The sequence below is a fragment of the Miniopterus schreibersii genome, assembly GCF_964146895.1.
Source record: "Miniopterus schreibersii genome assembly, chromosome: 10".
Classification (NCBI taxonomy): domain Eukaryota; kingdom Metazoa; phylum Chordata; class Mammalia; order Chiroptera; family Miniopteridae; genus Miniopterus; species Miniopterus schreibersii.
The window spans coordinates 61,863,208-61,881,630 of NC_138110.1; the positions used below are offsets into that span (position 1 = coordinate 61,863,208).

Genomic DNA, 18,423 nt, shown 5'->3' on the forward strand with positions numbered 1-18,423 from the left:
CTGTGGGCTTGGCCAAGGCCCAGAGGCAGGAAATAGTCTTGAAGGAACGCTCTCTGGGCTGGGACCAACCAGGAGGAGCTGTCCCATTGAGGCTGTTAACCCTTCTTAGCCCGCGAAGAGAGCCCAGGACACGAGGCAGAGGAAGTTTGTGGTTCTGGCCCCAGGAAGAAGGGTCACGGCATCAGCCATGTGCTGGGCACTGTGCAGGAGGAGCCCACAACCCAGGCACCATGGCGGGCAGGGGACACCAAGTAAAGGGCAGGGGACAGTCAGAGCCTAGCATCCAAGACTCGCAGAACCCCAGACCCAGAGCTTTGGCCCTGGCCCTGGCTCCAGCTGGCAGGCCCAAACCAGCTGAGGGTGCACTCCTTCCATCAGGGTGGCTCCTAGGGTGAAAAACCTATTCCCTGCTGCCCTGAGGCTGCTGGGGATGGGAGCTCTAGTTACGTTGCTGGGGCCAGGCCTACAGAGAGGCAGAGACTCAGTCCCATTTTAGGGGCTGCCACCCCAGCTTTTTCCTAGGTGCACTCCATGGCCCTTGAAGGGAGCAAAATCTCTCTGAATCCCCATTTCTCCATCCATATTGTTACCTCCAGGGACCAGGGGAGGCCCAAAGGAGGTATCTAATGAATCAAAAAGAGTTTTCTGAGATGTACTCCTGGGAGGGGAAGGGGACAGAGGCAGTGATCAGCCCTATTCCATGGTTCTGGGTGGGCTTCTTGCCCAATCTGCTATGTGACTTTCGTCAAGTCACTTTCCCTTTCTGAACCTATGAAATATGGTGAATGAGCATCCAGTCCCATATCTTGATTGTCACCATGGTCCTAGGAATGGCAGAGGAGAGCGGAGCTGAGGTTTTCATATTATAGAGGAGGAAATTGAGGCTTGTGCTGGGAGTCAGGGGTCCTGGGTTCTAGTTCCAGCTGTTGCTGTCCCTGCTGAGAGGCCTTCCTCGTTTTGGCCTCGGTTTCCCCAGCTGGATCCAGGCCCCGAATCTCTGCTCTCACCAGACCTCATTTCCTCCTCCCCCCACCCCACAGCAGTGATTCATTCCTCATCATCATGCTGTGTGGCCAAAGCTCAGCCTGGGTGGGGGCCAGTGAGGCTGAGAAAATTCAGAGGAAACCACAGCCCTGGCCCAGCTGGCAGGTGGCAGGCGGACAGGAAGGCAGGGATCCACGTCCATGGGGGCCTTGCCCATCAACTCATCTCCCACCAAGAGCTCAAGCCAGGCTCCCCAAGTCCCTCCAAGCCCTGACTGAAAACCCCACGAGGCTTAGACCCCAGAGTTGCCCACCCCATGCGGCACCTGCTATAGCAGGACGCTGTACCCACCTGCTGGATGGTAAGGACCCTGGCCTCACCTACCAGGCCAATGTCCATAGAGGCAGGGAGGGAGGGGATGAACTGTCATGGTTTCTGTCTATGGGCAAGTCCAAGATTCTCAGGAGGCAGGCAGTGTAGAAGTTAAGAGCATGGGCTCTGGGCCTAGGTTGGGTACAAATCCTAGCTCTGCCACTGACTAGCTAACTATATGACCCTGAGCAAGTGGCTTACCCTCCCTGAGGCTTGGCTTTCCCATCTGAGAAATGGACACAACACAGCGCCCGCCATGCAGGGTCACTGTGAGCAGTCGATGTGATCATGAACACACAGAGCTGGGCCAGGAACAGCATCCAGGAGATGCACCATGCGTGTGAACTGCTATCACTCCATTCCTGCTGGAACCAGTAGAAATGCCTCCAGCAGGTAGACCAGCTGCACCGCTTAGGTCAGTCTCACTTCTGACTCAGTGTCCCACAACCAGAAAAGCTGCACCCTTTTAGGGTAAGCTCTCCTGCCCCACCGCCGACCCCAGCAGATGGAGCCTGCTCCTCTGCATTGCAGGCCCGTGGTGAGGTGGGCTGTGGCCCAGCAGAGAACAGCTCTTTTCCGAGGTCTCCCTGGAGAACCCCATCTCTGCAGGCCCAGCAAACACGCTGCTTGACGCTTATGCCTTGCTCTGGTGAGAAGCAGGGTGGGCTTGTGAGCAGAACCCTCCTCTGTGAGATAGAAAAGTTCATTTCAAGCCCCAGCTCCTGACTTGTTGAGTCTTCAAGTTTCTTCCCCTCTATGAGCCTCAGTTTCCCCCTCTGTAATAGGAATAATAATAATATCTACTGCATATCCTTTCTGAGAAGAGTTCATACACATGCACGTGCTTAAATAGAGCCTGGCACACAGTAATCACCCAATAAATGTTAGCTGGCACTGCGATCTCCCTCCCACAGATGAGGAAACTGAGGCACAAGGCAGGAAACCACTTGCCCAGATCATGCCCTGGGCAGGCTGGCTCCTGAGGCGGCCCTGGTGCCACTGCACTGCGGACTGACAGCCACAGCTAAGGCTGCTGGCACAGGGAGTTCTCAATGAATGGGAGTCGCCTGTGAATTCACCCAAACGAATGCAGAGGGAAGGAGGCCACGTCCAACCTGTACATTTATTTACAAGGCACAAGCTGAGAGCAGGTTGGGGGCTGCCCCACGGCCTTTTCACTCCTCCTGGGCCTGCTGACTCCATCATCGGAGGCCCGAGTGTGACCCCCGGGATGGGGGCCCAGAGTGGCTGGGTGGAGCCAGCTAGGCCCTCAGGCAAGCTCGGGGGTGGTCTCTGGTGTTCCCCACCCCCTCCTGCCCCCTCCGCCAGGCCTGGGCTGGGCGTGCTCTCGCGCTGGAGTTCCTGTGTGTTGGTGGTCGACCAGGAAGGTGGGCGGGGGTGGGCCTGGCCAGATGGTGTGCTAGGCCTTATCTGTTGGGTGTGGGGAGGAAGATGCTCTTTCACAAAGCCCGCTCTGTCTCCCGGCAGCTGGCCTCAGGAACCGGCTTTGTTGCCTTCCTGCCCGGCCAAGAGCCTCCCATCCACAACCGCAGGAGCCCTACACACTGGGCCCCAGCCCCCCCACTTCAGCTAGTAGCAAGCCCAGGCCAGGGAAGCCCAGGTGGGGCCAAGCAGGGGTCACCAGGGCAGCAGTTCCAAGAGGGGAGGCCGGGGAGGGAACAACGAGCCTGTGGCGTCGGGGCTGTGGCTGATGGGCTGGAGCCCTGTCTGGGGAGGCGTTTGTTAGCAGGATGGATTCGGGCCACATCCGAGGCAGCTCTCATCGGGGAAGCAGTCACTGCATGGGGGGCGTGGGGAGCCCCGAGCCTCCCAGCCTGGCGCAGCCTTGTCCTGGCCAGCCCACCCTGGGGTCTGGCCCTCCTGCTCTGGCCTTCTGGGCTGTGTGGCCTCAGCCCTGGCCACCGTGCAGCTGCATCCAGGCCTCAGCCATTCCTGGGGCTCAGACCCCCAGAGCCATCAGTGCCCCCGAGCTGCTGATCTTCTTGAAGCGATTGGCAGCGCTGACAGCAATGAAGTTTTTCTAGGGGATGGTGGAGAGGGGTCCCAGTCAGCATCAGGGCAGGGGAGAAGCTATGGGACAGATGAGTGTCTCCTAATTCCCCTTTATCGCAGGAGGGCCAGATGCCAGGGAGGGTGCAGTGCTCAAAATGGCCACAGGAGAAGCCATGACATTGCATCCTCCAGGATTCCTTCCTTCATTCAAAAGATTTTGTCAGCCAGACTATTGCTCTAAGGCGCTCCAAGTAAAAGATCAACCCCTCCTCATGGCCGGTGAATCCCTCCACACCCTGCCTCCCGCTCCTCTCTGAGCTCATCTCCACAACCCCCTCAATTCTTCCATTCCATCCGTACTAGTTTCCTACTTTTTCCTCACACTTGCCAACCATGCTTCTACCTCAGGGCCTTTGCACTGGCTGTTCCCTCTGCCTGGGACACTCTTCCCCTAGGACCACACCAATCACCCCTCACCTCCTTCGGGTCTTTGTTCACATTCTCCCTCTGAGGGAATCCTCCCTGACCACCCATCTAGAAGTGCGACCTCTCTTCTGGCACTCTGACCATTCTTGTTTTTTCTAGAGCCCTTCCTTAACCCTTTTAATATCTCCCAGCCCCCACCCCCACCAAAAGTAAATCCACAAAGACAGAAATCCTCGTCTCTCTTATCCACCGGTGTATCCCCAGTGCCTAGAAGTAGTAGAGGCTCAATAAATATCTGTAAAATGAAGGAAGGAAGCCTGTGATGAGGTCAGAGACCTTTTCCTGAGCCAGAGCCCCAGATGGACGCCCCTCCTCAGGGTGGAGGGGGTGGGTGGAGGGTCAGGAGCCAGCCCAGGACAAAGAGAGAAAAGCCAACCCTGTTTTCCAGACAGGGCCAGGCCTGATGGATGGAACCTGCCAAGGCAGGGCTGGTGGGGCCCCGGATCTGGTGCCAGGAGCTCTTCCTGCCTTGCAGCCCCTCCCTCCACCTACCCCCAGCCCAGTGGTACCTTCCAGCGTCTCTTCATGAGGTATTTCTTAAGCAAGATCTGGGACTTGAGGCGTCGATTACAGCGCTTGGCTTTCTCTGCCAGGTTGTTGAGCCAGGGGTGGGCGAGGCACTGGGCAGCGCTCATGCGGGCCCTGTGGGGAGGAGGTAGCATGCTGAGGGTGGGTGGCATGCCACAGGCACTGGAGCCCAGCCGGCCTTCCTACCAGTTCCCGCCCTGCCTGTACACTGGGCTCGCACACACGGGGTTCATGTCCTGTGGTGAGCCTCACCCCTGCTCCTTGACGATGAGGTTGGAGACAAAGTCTTTGGCCTCATCTGACACAGCCTCGAAGGTCTCCTCATCAAAGTACCAGTTGGCAGATAGAACATTGTTTAGGGTCTCTGTGTCATCATCTCCCAGGAAGGGGGAGAGGCCGCTCAGCCTGGAGGGAGGGGATGGCAGAGGGCAGAGAGGTGAGATTAAAGATGCTAAGTCACCTTTGAGGGTTTGGGGAGTGGGGATAGATCCTAGGAGGCAGCACCAGATGCTGAAAAGACCCCCAGCCTCTCACGGGGGACAGACCTGAATTTGAATCTGGCTGGGTGACCTTGGGCAAGTCACTTCCCCTCTCTGAGCCTCACTCTTCTCATCTGTAAAATGGGCATAATCATCCCAGCTTCCCAGCATTACAGTGAGGAAGAGGAATGGTGAGTGCACAAAAAGTGTCCACTATCCCTCTGCCCCCACCCTGGGTGATCAGAGATCTGCTGTCCAGAGCCCTGGGCTGGGATGCTATGCCTTTAGGGGCCTTGGTTTCTCAATTTATAAAATGGGTACGAAGTTCCCCTTTCCTGGTTCTCTCTAGCATTCCCAACACCCAGCAAATCCCTGACTGAGTGAGTGAGGAGATGGCACCACCCCCCAAGACCCCAAGGCCAGTCTTGGCCTTAGCTGCCCACCCAGGTGCCCCAACCCCAGGAACACCATGCTCTCTTGGGGCTCACAGCATGTAGGTGATGACCCCCATACTCCACATGTCTGTCTTGTCGGAGATTTGGTCGTAATTCACCACCTCAGGTGACAGGAACTCTGGGGTCCCAAAATTCACCTTCAGCTTCTCGTTGGGGTTATACCTGAGAGTGAGACCAAATGCTCAGAGGACAGCTCCCAGTCCATTCCCAGACACTCTACACCCCTCCCTTGCCCTCTGCCCTCCTCAGAGGCTTGCCCTGAACCCCCCCCCCAGGTGGTACCTCCGTGCCAGGCCGAAGTCAATGATCTTCACCAAATGGCCCGTGGTGTTGACGCACAGGATGTTCTCTGGCTGAGGAGAAGGGGTGGCCTGGATTGGCCTCTGACCCAGCTCACCCTCCCTCCCTGTTCAGGTCCACCCAAGTCCCAGGTCCAGCCAGAGACCCAGGCTGCCAGAGTTGGCAGCCCATCCAAGAACCCTGGACCCGCCTGCTCCAGGCCCAGATGTTGAACCTGAGGGCCCGAGAGGGATTCAGATGAGGCCACACAGCACAAGGCTTCTGGATGACTGCAGGAGGTATTTTCCCTCATTTCAGGCCATGAAAGGACAACAGTGTTCTAGCAATTCTGAAGATGGAGAAACTGAAGCCTGCAGAGGAGAGCTATGCCTGGGTGTGAGGCTAGTCCAGGGCCACCACCAGGTACATGAAGCTCCAGAGACCAGAGAAAGAAAACACCAGCTCAGGGCTCCCAGGGAAAGCCTCTTGGGAACAGAGGGGCTTCATGCTGCTCCTGGCATGCTCTAAGATGTGCTACTCTTGTCTCCCCAGTTAGGGGTGACAACAACACCTACAAAATGTCAGGCCCTGTGGGAGTCACTTTCCACATGTTCACTCCCCAATCCTCCCAATAGCTCTATGAGGCAGAGGCTGTCACTTTTCATCCCCATTTCACAGTTGAGAAAACTGAGGCTCAGACACAGAAGTGACCTGGCCACAGTCACCCAACAAGTAAATGATGGAGCCAGGACTTGACCCCAGGACTGTCTGACTCCAGTTCTGGTCTCTAGATATCTCTCTGCCTGCCACCAGCCTGCAAGGACCCACAGTGAGCTCTACAGTGAAGGGGCTAGGCAGACAATGTGTTTGTGGGTTGGCTCTTCCAGGGTAAGGACGGTCTTCCCTTGGCCCCTTGCTCCACACCTTCAGTGTCTAACAAAGGTGCTCAGCCATGGTTCCCAGAACCCTGTATTCCAAGCAAGGTGAGCGTGTGAATGAAGTTACTTAAGGCTAGTCCCTCCCCACACTGGGTCTCTATGTCCTCTTCATATAACACAAGGACACAGGATGAATCAGAGGTTATCGGGCAGAAATATTTTAAGTAGTTAACAATGTTTAAAAGGCAGGAGATTTTGCACAAGCACCCTGATTTCCTGATTTTTAGCACCTCCTGAAACAGCAGAAGCCCCAGCCGCACAGACCCCTGAGTCTGCGAAGTCTCCAGTTCCCTGGGGGCCTTTGCCAGCCTGATAGGCACTTTAACCAGTTCCATTATTCCTCCTGGTTCTGTGGGCATCTAATGACATACTTCCTGAAGGCCCAAATGATGCATTCACTTAGAGCAGGACACTTACAACTTTAATAGCTCCACCAGGTGTCCCACCAAAACAGAGAAGGAACAGAAAGGTCCCAGGGTACAATTATTTGGGGAAACAAGACAGACTTAGATCTCCTATTGGAGGAGGCGAAACCTTCTGAGAAGCCCTAGCATGCAAAATGGTTCACCCAACTTAGTTGGTGGTGAAGCCCTTTTTTGATGAAACTTATTGCTATCCTGAAAAAAGCACATTTTAGGATACAGAGGCTTAAGGTTGAGCTTCTTCCCAGGACATTGCATTTTCTACCCCAAAGAAACTGGCCTTCCCTGGGGAATGGCAAGGCTCCAATGACCCAGCCCCATCCAGAAACTCAAGAGTCACCCATACTCTTTCCTTCCTCCCCCTCCCCAACCTTCATCCAAACCATCAGCAAATCAGAATGGCTCTATTTTCAGAATGCTCCATCCTCTGGCCACTTCCCATCCCCCTACAGCCACTGGTTCCAGCCCCACCCTCTCTCCTGGCTTATCACAACAGCCTCCGAAATGCCCTCTGCCATACTGGCCCCATTAAACTCATCTTGCGCCTTCTCTTCCTCCCCTGTCAGTGGGGATGGCAGCGGACACCTGACCCCATGGGCTGGTGGGAGGCCCGCCTGAGCAGCATCTAACCCCGCCGAGCACGGGACAGGCGTAGCCAGCAGCAGCTCCCGGGCCTGCATCAGATCTGGAACGCTCTGGGCTTTGCCCACTCCCCCAGTTTCACCTTGCACATCTCCCCATTTCTCTAATGCATTTTTTCATAGTGCTTCTGATGGTTTTAAATGATCTGTTTATTCGGTTGCTATTTTATGCATGTCTGCTTCCCCCACCAGCCTGCAGGCTCCATGGGGCAAGGCCTGGCCTTCCTCATGGGTATGGTAACGCCTGCGTCTCCCCCGAGGCGCAGTGGGCGCCAGCAGAGCAGGTGCTCGGCACGGATTTATCAAACGGACCGGCGCAAGTGCCGTCCACCTTGCTGCTGGGCACTGCGCCACCTCCGTGTGCGCACTTGCTCTCTCCTGGCCTGGCCACATCCCCTCGGCACAGTAACAGCCGCCGTAAGGACCGGGGCTAGCGGGCGCTCCCGATGCCCTGCCTGTCCCACGCCGCAGCCGAGGTCACTAAGCTCCAGGCAGCCGCTACCAGTTAAGCATAAAATCTCCTGCTTGCCCTAACCTGCTGTGTGCAAGGACCAAGCAAGGTCAGAAGAGGGATACAAATATTTTTCATTAAACACTTTTCGTTGGTGCCCACCGTATTGCTGCACCGACACGGCCTATCGCTGTCTTTCCGACTCCCCTCCTAGAGCGTAAGCTTCACGAGGCCGGGCATTTTGGTCTATTTTGCTCACCCCTGGGTCTCCGCCCGCTAGGACACTGCTGCCCACAAAGTAGGCTCAACAAATATTTGTTAAGTAAATAAACAAACACTTGCAGTGTCTCTCAGGGCCCAGCCCGGAGGTAGGCGCTTTTGCAACAGTTCTTAGTCAGTTCTTTGTGGGAGGCACCGAGCTTGGGGTTCACAGGACCACAAAAGACACTTTCAACAAGTATCTAGTATTAGATTAGAAGCTCCTAAGAGCGAGGACCAGTCCTGTGTTTTGTTTTCTTTTGTTTTCTCTTACTCTTCACTGCTGGGACTTAGAAAGTTCCGGATAAACCCTTTCTGAGCCTGCAGGTGGAAGGACCGACGAAGGGACGAGGGGGTGGGGGGGGGGCGGCCGGCTGCAGCGCTGACTTCAAGAGGCCCCGTACCTTGAGGTCCAGGTGCAGAACCTGCATCTCGTGCATGAAGAGGATCCCGTCGCAGATCTGCCTGACAAACACCATGGTGTCCACCTCGGTCAGCTGATAGTCGTCATCCACAATCCTCTCGAAGAGCTCGCCGCCCTCGATGCTGCATGCACAGACCCCTCTACAGGCTGCTTCTGGGCCTCTGACACCCCACCCTGCCCCCCGCCCCCACTGCTGGCACTCACTACTCCAAGAACAGGATTATGTCGTGTGGGGTCTCGATGGCTGCGTAGAGCTGGATCAGATTGCGGTGGTTTAGCTGGTTCATAACCTCGATCTCAAGCATCACCATTTCCTGGGGACCAAAGAAGTCGGGGGGAACATCCAAGTGCCATCACTCCTGCCCTCCACCCTCCAGACCTTGCCCGGACCACTGCCCAGCCTCCTCCTCGATGGCCTCCTTGCCTCCCATCTCTCCTCAACCCCAAGCCTGTGCCCCCCCCCCAGGTCTTCCTGTGGGAACACCATTCCTTTGTGGTTCTTCCTCTCCTCCTGACTGAATACTGGGATCCCGAGAGCCCAGTCCCCCCCACCCGCACTCATCATTCCCCTCCCTACACTCTCTCCCTGGGCATTCTCCCCAAGCCCCAGGACTAGATAATTCCACCCGAATGTGATCCATCTCCGAATACTTATCTCTACCTTTGAGCACTCCCTTGAACTCAACATACTCTTATCTCCAACTGCCCAACTGCCATTTCCCTTGGATGTCTAATAGGCAATCCCAGATTCTTCTCTTAATCATGCTTCCTCACGCCCCACATCCAATCCATCAGTAAATCTTCTGACCCTACCTTCAAACTAGATTACAAATCCAATAATTTCTCACCTCCTCCACCACTGCCTTCCTAGCCTAAGCCACCATTATCTGTCACTTTGAAAAAGTTCGCAAGATGGTTGTCACATTGGTAGTTTGAAATCAGCTATAGTAGAAATATTTACACCATGGAAATTGGCAAATGCCACAAATCAGGCCTCTCCCTGAACTGTGCCCCCAGAACATTGTATCGCCACCCAAATTACTTCTTCTCTCTCATGACTCCCTCCACTCCTTCATTCATCTCTCACCTCACACACATTCCTCAGAGAGGCCTAACCTCACCCTCCCACCTCAACATCCCTTATCAGCTCCACACTCCCTGCTTCTTACCTGCCTTTATTTTTCTTCCTAGCACTTCTCAGTTCCTGACACCATGCTTTTTGTTGCGTTTTGCATTTTAGTTGTCTGTTTCTCTTCTCTAGCATGTCAGCCCAGAAGGGCAGGGGCTCTTTTAGTTCACTGACATTTCCCTTGCACAGTGAATGGCACACACAGAAATTGCTTGGTAATTAATCAATCAATAGCTGCCTCAAGTTAATTTACACAGCACAAATGAATTGAGCATCTACGGTGAGCCAGGTCCATGATAGAGACCTGGGGACCCAGCAGTCAATAATATGGATCCAGGCCCTGTCGAGTGGAAGAGGCAGAGAAAGACAGAGTCACATAGAAAATACGTGCCTCCCAAAGGTGCTTAGAGCTATGCCGGGAGTTGAGGGCAGAAGCAATCCAGAGCTGCTTCTCCCACTCTTTCTGGGCTCCAGGCCTCTGCACGTGCTGTGGTCTCTGCCTGGAATGCCCACAACCTCACTTCTCGGCTCCCCCAGCTTCAACTCAAGTGTCCCCAGCAGTTGCCTGCTATTTCCAGCACTCGGGCCTCTCCTCTCACAGTCTCTCCTTCTTCAAAGCCTTCATTAAAGAGACAGCAGTTCAGGAAGCTTCCCTGACCCCACAGACTGAAACAGGAGCCTCCTCTGCCCCCTTCTCACTGCCCCTGCCCTAGCTTTCCCGAGTTACAGCTTTCACCACGCCAGGTGGCTAGGTTGTCATCACCTCCTCATACATCCAACTCTGTCACTCCATGAGTCCCTTCCTCCCTTCCCCCCTTCCCCCCTTCCCCCCTTCCCCCCTTCCCCCTCCCTCCCTCCCTCCCTCCCTCCCTCCCTCCCTCCCTCCCTCCCTCCCTCCCTCCCTCCCTCCCTCCCTCCTCCCTTCCTCTCTCCTCCCTTCCTTCCTTCCTTCCTTCCTTCCTTCCTTCCTTCCTTCCTTCCTTCCTTCCCTCCCTCCCTCCCTCCCTCCCTCCCTCCCTCCCTCCCTCCCTCCCTCCTTCCTTCCTTCCTTCCTTCCTTCCTTCCTTCCTTCCTTCCTTCCTTCCTTCCACAGGCCCTGCTCTCGGCCTCCTCTGAACCAGGCATGGGCTGGGTGCTGGAGGTAGAACTCTGGACCAGGCCTGTTTACCTTGGTGCTCCCTGAGGGCAGGGACCACATTCTCTTCACTTCTGGACACCCAGTGCCCAGCATGGGGCCTGGCCCTGAGCCTGCACTTATCAATACTTGTTGAATTGACCAAAACAGAGGGTATGAATATCCTGTGGCTAGAAGGGAAAGTCCCCAGGGTAAGTTCACTAACTGAGGGGCATCAGGCCCCAGTGGCAGGGCTGTCTGTCTGTCCATCTGGACAGACACATGGGTAGAGGGAGGTGAGAGGCCCTCCCACTCCAAAGATCTCCCTCTCCCACATAGCAAGCCCCCACCCCCATTACCTTGTCTTTGGGTGTCTGTTTCTTGATGACCTTGGCTGCCAACTTGAGGCCTGTGGCTTTCTCTGTGCAGGTACAGACTGCTCCAAACTTGCCACTGCGGAGACATGAGGCTGAGAGTGAGGGAGTTCTCAGGGGCAAGGGCTGACGGGGCCTGTGCTTTGTGACCACTTGGGTCCCCACCATGAGATGGGGGTACTCATCCCAGCTAGCCCTGACTCCCTCCTAAAGCTCTACTTTGAGGACAATGGCTGAACCACACAAACTGTGGGCACAGGAAGGTGCAGGCTGATCTGAAGGGTGGTCCCTGATGTGACAACCTGGGGTTCTGGGCCCCAGGGGAGGAAACTTTCCGGGCTTTTTACAAAGCAGGAATTACCTTGAGGGATCAGTGCAGTGTCTGAAACAGACAGACAGGAAAATACTGTGTGTTTTCTACAGGAAATACTGAACGGCTGATGATGTGTCTGTGTGACAGTGACATGATTAGACATCAGCCACGTGACAGCTTGCACATGACAGGTGCAACCACTGGAAGCAATTGTGTCCATGTGGGTCATGTCCAATGGGGTGTGGCAGGGCCTTGCACAGGGAAGATGTAAAGCCCCAGGGGGTTTGTTGCTCTCCAGGGGCCCAGGGTTCCAGCTCTTACCCGCCCAGCGTCTCCTTGGAGTTCATGCTGAACTGACTGTTGACATTCCCGGTCCTCAGCTCCACAATGCGGTGGGGGAAGGGGGCCGGGGGTGGCGGGCAATCATCTGGAGGCAGAGTAGAGCCATCTCAGTCAGTGCCAGGGGCTGCTGAGGATCCACCTTGGAACCACCCCCTCCTGCCTGGCCTAAGCCCATCCAGAGAAGTTCACTGAGTGATACCTGGGGGACAACTGGCTCCAGGACAGGGGCTAGGGAGCCCAGTTTCCAATTTCAGCTCTGCCACCACCATACAAAATGGCCTTGGGAGGCCTCTGCCTCTGACAGAGGGAGGCTTACCTACTCCCAGCACCACAACGAGGATGGCTCATTAGACTAGGGGACCCACCCAAGCTATCTGCACCCCAAGCTATCTGCATCCCAAGCTCTCTGCATTTCCATTGAGGAAAAAGGGGCAACTGTAATGGAGTGCCAGATAGGGGTTGCTAAGTCTGATGGGGCAGGTGATGGGATCTGCCTACCCTCCCCTCAAACAACACCACAAGCGGGTCAGACCTGTGGAATGGGCGGCTAACCTGGGCAGGGCCCAGGGGCGGGGAGGGGCGGATGGGCAGGGGGTGGGGAGTAGAGGCAGGGATGGAGTTTGGTAGGGAGAGGCTGCCACCTAGTGACAACAACGGTGAACAGGGGCCCTGGCCGCCGACGGGCTGAATCATCGGCAATGGAAACCTCTTTATAAATAGCAGGAGGTCGCAGGGAAGCCGGGCTGGTGATAAATCAGACGGCCCTTGGAGGTTGTTCAGGTCCCGTCGCCCTGAGGATGTGATTTCGGGGCGGGGCGGGGCGGAGGTCACCGCCGCTACTGGGATGGGGGGGGGGGGGGGGAGGCGGGCTCCTGGCCGCCGCCCAGCCGCCAGGCCCTCCCGCCCCGTCTGGGTGGCACTGTGCCGCTCACTAGGCAGGCTGGCGAGTGTCCCGGGGCACCTCGGCCCAGGGGGCGGGGGTTGTCCGCGCACTCCGGGCTCTCCCGACCCCGTCTCACCCGCCCCCAGCCCGGCCTTTCCCCCGCTCGCCACGCTCACGCAGGCTCAGGGGCGCCCTGCTGCTCCTGCAGAAACCACCAGGTAAGGCCGCGCCACAGTCCTGCCCCAGCTCCCTTGGTCACTGCTTCCACACACACACACCTGTGCTCCTCAGCTCATGAACACTCTCTGGCTCCCATGACCCTCCCCACCCGGCCCACGATGTAGTTAAAGCACCAAAGCCTGGCATTTTAGTCCTTCCGCAGACTGACTTCAGATTCCGCTGCCCAGAGAGCTGGTGTTGCTCCAATAACCTGCCTGATTTTTTTTCAAAGTCCCATTTTAGCCAAAGCAAAAGAAAGTCAAAAGTGAGCTCTGGAGTCAGGCTATCCTAACAGGTTAAAGTCCTATTCTAGCTATGGATTTGGGGTCACACATCCCATTTTGCTGAGTCTCTGTTTCCCCATCTATCAGAAGGATCTAGAAACTCATACTGCCTGGAGTTGTGTGACACTTAGGTGAATCAGCCTGGGTGAGACATGGCTCAGAGCAGTTCAGTCCTCTAAACTGGAGAGACTTAGGGATCCCCCTTCCCTCTTCCCTTGGCCCCCAGGCAGCCCCAAGCCCACACCTGCCCCTGGCCTACCCAAAATCTGGAAGCAGTCCTCCTCCCTGGCTGTGAGACAGAGGGCCTGCCCCACCTCTGATCTCTCCGGGGGCACAGCCTGGAACTCGATCCCCCTCGAGGTGTCCCCTTGCACCTCAGCCTGGCCAGCCTGGCCTGAAGCCTTCTCTCCTGCTTCCTTCTGGCTGCCTTCCAGGATGTTTTTCCCTCCTGCTGCTGCTTTGGTTGGCATGGGATCCGTGGGGCCGGGGGCCACGGGCACCCCTTCAAAGATGAGCTCTGATGTCTCATTTGGGGGCTTCTCGGCCAGCAGCTTCTCAGGGCTAGAAGGTGAGAACACAGAGGTGATGCCCTTAGCAGCCACAGCCCCACTGCAGCCTCCGGCAGGTCTTCATGCTTCCAAAGCCTCATCTGCTCTCTGGAACTAATATAATCCTGCCCCCCAACCCCAAATGCACAGGGCAATGCATCCAAATTCACTTTAGACAAAATCAAGGGGTGTTAGTATTTCATAAATGACTGTGGTCATTTTCTTGACTATCAACACAGTAATAGGTAATTAATAACTAACCTTTAGAAGGATTGTTGATATGGGTAATCATATGGATATAATTAGGGAGATAAGATAGCTCTTGACTCATAAAAACTGTGGCAATGCAATTGATATTAATATAAAATTTAAGTTGATATTGTGTTATTATTGTGGTATACAATATATCATTAATGACCTCAGTAATATGATTAGCATTCAGGTAAGTGAAATTGATTGCATCACAAGAGTGATGCTTTATATGAAAAGTATTAGTAAGTTATGAAAGTATTAGTAAGGATCTACCAATCTGTTACTAGTCATCTTTCCATGTTATACTGATAATTAGACGAAGAAGAGGGCTTAGCCTTTCCCCCTGACATCTCAGTTCCACCCTTGGCTAGACCCAAGTTCACAGAGTAAGGCGAACTCTGGACTCCAGGTGCCTAGAAGAGAAGGTTCGGCCTGGGTAGTGTCTGAGGACCTCTCCTCCCTGACACGCCAGGCTCCTGTGAGATCCCTGCTTGATGCCAGGGTACAAGGAGGTACGGCCAATGCCCAGGACAGAGGTAGCTGAACATCAGAACTACCCAATCCAGCCCTGAATGTGATGGCAATGATTCCCAGGACAGAGGAGCTCAGCACGACCCCTGGGGACAGAGCCCAGGACCCCTCCCCACTCCCAGGCGGGAGGCATTCACCTGGAGATGGCCGCAGGGCAGCTGGGGCTGTGTAGAAAGGCCGGTGAGCCCCTCCTGGCGGCTGCTTGGCCCTCTGCTGCCTTCTTGCGCTCCTTGGGCTCTCCAGGATCCTGGCTGCCCGAGGACTCCTGAGCATCGCGGTCGTTGAGCTTCTTGACACTGGCCTCAGCTGTCTGGGTCTGCTGGGGTAGGGCTGCTGGCTGCCCCACACTGCCCTCCGAAGGCCCCCCGCCCAAGTCTCCTTCTCCATCAGGGCCCGGGCTGCTAGTTGAGGGTTGGGCTAGGGCACCATCCCCCTTCTCTGGGGCAGGGGCTTTGGCACCTTTCTTCAGGGTGGGTGGACCAGGGTCTTTCTTTGATTCTGAGGGGGCAGGTTCTTTCTTTGGGTCTGAGGGGGCAGGTTCTTTCTTTGCATCTGGGGGGCCAGATCCTTTCTTTGGGTCTGGAGGGGCAGGTTCTTTCTTTGGGTCTGAGGGGGCAGGTTCTTTCTTTGCATCTGGGGGGCCAGATCCTTTCTTTGGGTCTGGAGGGGCAGGTTCTTTCTTTGCATCTGGGGAGGCAGGTTCTTTCTTTGGGTCTGGGGGGCCAGATTCTTTCTTTGGGTCTGGAGGGGCAGAGTCTTTCTTTGAGTTTGGGGGGACAGGCTTTTTCTTTGGGTCTGGGGGGCCAGGTTCTTTCTTTGGGTCTTGGGGCCCAGATCCTTTCTTTGGGTCTGGAGGGGCAAGCTCTTTCTTTGCACCTGGGGGGGCAGGTTCTTTCTTTGGGTCTGGAGGGGCAGATTCTTTCTTTGCATCTGGGGAGGCAGGTTCTTTCTTTGGGTCTGGGGAGACAGGTTCTTTCTTTGCATCTGGGGGGCCAGATTCTTTCTTTGGGTCTTGAGGGGCAGGTTCTTTCTTTGCATCTGGGGAGGCAGGTTCTTTCTTTGGGTCTGGGGAGGCAGGTTCTTTCTTTGCATCTGGGGGGCCAGATTCTTTCTTTGGGTCTGGAGGGGCAGGTTCTTTCTTTGCATCTGGGGAGGCAGGTTCTTTCTTTGCATCTGGGGGGCCAGATTCTTTCTTTGGGTCTGGAGGGGCAGAGTCTTTCTTTGAGTTTGGGGGGATAGGCTTTTTCTTTGCATCTGGGGAGGCAGGTTCTTTCTTTGGGTCTGGGGGGCCAGATCCTTTCTTTGGGTCTGGAGGGACAGGCTCTTTCTTTGCATCTGGGGAGGCAAGTTCTTTCTTTGGGTATGGGGGGCCAGATTCTTTCTTTGGGTCTGGAGGGGCAGAGTCTTTCTTTGAGTTTGGGGAGACAGGCTTTTTCTTTGGGTCTGGGAGGCCAGGTTCTTTCTTTGGGTCTGGAGGGGCAGGCTCTTTCTTTGCACCTGGGGAGGCAGGTTCTTTCTTTGGGTCTGGGGGTCCAGATTCTTCCTTTGGGTCTGGAGGGGCAGGTTCTTTCTTTGCATCTGGGGAGGCAGGTTCTTTCTTTGCATCTGGGGGGCCAGATTCTTTCTTTGGGTCTGGAGGGGCAGAGTCTTTCTTTGGGTCTGGAGGAGCAGTTTTTTTCTTTGCATCTGGGGGGGCAGGTTCTTTCTTTGGGTCTGGGGAGCCAGATTCTTTCTTTGAGTCTGGGGGGGCAGGGTCTTTCTTTGAGTCTGGGGGGGCAGGGTCTTTCTTTAGGTCTTGGGGGCCAGGTTCTTTCTTTGGTTCTGGGGGGCCAGATTCTTTCATTGGGTCTGGGGGGCTAGTTTCCTTCTTTGGTTCTGGGGAGCCAGATTCTTTCATTGGGTCTGGAGGGCCAGTTTCCTTCTTTGGGTCTGGGGGGACAGTTTCCTTCTTTGGGTCTGGGGGGACAGGGTCTTTCTTTGAGTCTAGGGGGACAGGTTCTTTCTTCAGCTCTGGGGGGAAAAGGTCTTTATTTGGGTTTGGGGGGACAGATTCTTTCTTTGGTTCTAGGGGGCCAGTTTCCTTCTTTGGGTCTGGAGGGGCAGGTTCTTTCATTGGGTCTGGGGGGACAGGTTCTTTCTTTGGGTCTGGGGAGGCAAGGTCTTTATTTGGGTCTGAGGAGCCAGGTTTTTTTGGATCTTGGTCAGGTTCCATCTTTGGGTCTGGGGGGCCAGGGTCTTTCTTTGGGTCTGGGGAGGCAGGTTCCTTCTTTGGGTCTGGGGGGACATACTCTTTCATTGGGCCTGGGGGGGCAGTTTCTTTCTTTGGGTCTGAGGGAACAGGTTCTTTCTTTGGGTCTGGGGGGCCAGATTCTTTCTTTGGTTCTGGGGGGGCAGGCTCTTTCTTTGGGTCTGGGGGGCCAGGTTCTTTCTTTGGTTCTGGGGGGGCAGGTTCTTTCTGTGGGCCTGGGGGGGCAGGGTCTTTCTCTGAAGCTGGGGGTCCTTCGCCTGCTGCACCTTTAGGTGCCTTGTCTGTAGAGGAGGTGAGACACCAGTCAGGATTCACCCTCCTCCCCTCTTTCCCCAGCCAGGCTGGCCAGAGACCGGCTCTGGGCCCAGGTCCCCACTAAGGCAACAATTTGCAAATGCTTGTCCCACTGAGCCTCTAGGACCACTTGACGGGCTCTAGAGATGGGCTGCTGGGACCTCAGAGGCCTGTATGGAAGGCTCTGGTCCTCTGGTGGGCCCGGATGCCCCCCATCCCTTGCCCTGTGTTTAGGTGCTGTCCATGGGAGCTTCACATTTCCCTAGTCTCTCCGGGAGGAATTCACGTAAGCTCTTGACCCAGCCCAGTGCTACCCAGAGAGAATTCTGATTTCTGAGTCCCCATACACCATGCAAAGAGGCCTTGGGCACAGAACTACCACTGAGGAACCGGCCCAACCTGCATTCAGATACCCCTTCCCAAGCTCCTCCCTCCGCCTCCTGCCCCGGCTTGGCACCTGTTGATGAGCTCTGGGTTCCCAGCTCCACTGCTTCGTTTTCTGTCGCCATGAGGTAGGGAGGCAGACGCTTCCACTGGACTAACGCGTCTTTCTAGCTGCAGAAAGAAGTGTGAAGCGTGTCAAGCTGTCGGATTCCGCCTCTTGTCAGGCCGAGGGGAAGCCAGGCCAGCTGACCGAGGGGAGAAAGGTACCTGGAGCAGAGAAGGGCAGCCTGGTGGCCGTCTGTTTTGCAGCGGCTGCCCAGGAGCAGTCCTGGGGCAGTTGTAAGGGATTGGGCCGGGTGGGCAGAGGCGGAGGCAGGGGCTCGGGCAGGGGAGGCGGGGACGGAGGAGAGGATCTCTTACACCAGGGGCCATGCAGCTCGGACTGCCACCACCTGTCACTCTTGGCCCCCATTCAGAGGACACAGCATTCTTCCCACGGACCGACTGGGGGGAGAGTGGCGTTGGAACAGGCAGGAAGAGAAAAGGGAGGGGGCACCTGGGGCCCTGGGGGAGCAGCCTTCCCCAGGCCTTGGCTTGAAGAGGATCAGGGAGGGGACCTGGAAGAAGAGGGGCTCTCAGGTCGGGCTGAAGGGCAAGACTATGCCGAGGCTGGGCCCTAGCTCTGCCCGCCTGCCTGCCACATCTCCTGGGGTCCCTAGAACTGGTTAGAGCCACTCTGGGAGGTTGGTATAGGCTAGGAAAAAACAGAGTTGCTGCT

General features: G+C 55.8%; 1 protein-coding gene across 2 annotated transcripts; it reads right to left on the bottom strand.

Annotated features, from left to right (window-relative positions):
• Positions 1-2,445: 2,445 nt before the first annotated feature.
• On the bottom strand, positions 2,446-18,175 carry MYLK2 (myosin light chain kinase 2). Of its 2 annotated transcripts, XM_081149880.1 has the most exons (13): positions 17,913-18,175; positions 17,719-17,816; positions 14,857-17,248; positions 13,648-13,949; positions 11,982-12,087; positions 11,333-11,426; positions 8,935-9,044; positions 8,711-8,852; positions 5,600-5,670; positions 5,351-5,479; positions 4,636-4,788; positions 4,365-4,497; positions 2,446-3,397 (listed from the first exon to the last, which is right to left on the bottom strand). In XM_081149880.1, exons 2-13 carry the CDS (start codon positions 17,768-17,770, stop codon positions 3,317-3,319), a joined length of 3,765 nt encoding a protein of 1,254 aa, XP_081006006.1. In that variant the 5' UTR covers positions 17,771-17,816; positions 17,913-18,175; the 3' UTR covers positions 2,446-3,316. The 2 variants fall into 2 exon arrangements, with proteins under 2 accessions (XP_081006006.1, XP_081006007.1); XM_081149881.1 differs by lacking the exon at positions 17,913-18,175 and having other exon boundaries at positions 17,719-17,898.
• Between the last annotated feature and the right edge of the window lie 248 nt (positions 18,176-18,423).

Bases quoted from the DNA above. Each gene is read 5' to 3' on its own strand.
- MYLK2 (XM_081149880.1), bottom strand. From the start codon at position 17,770: ATGGCGACAGAAAACGAAGCAGTGGAGCTGGGAACCCAGAGCTCATCA. The intron at 13,950-14,856 runs GTGAATGCCTCC...CTCACCTTCTAG, and splicing joins TGCCCTGCGGCCATCTCCAG to CCCTGAGAAGCTGCTGGCCG. The intron at 4,498-4,635 runs GTGAGGCTCACC...TCCTCCCCACAG, and splicing joins CTCATCGTCAAGGAGCAGGG to GGCCCGCATGAGCGCTGCCC.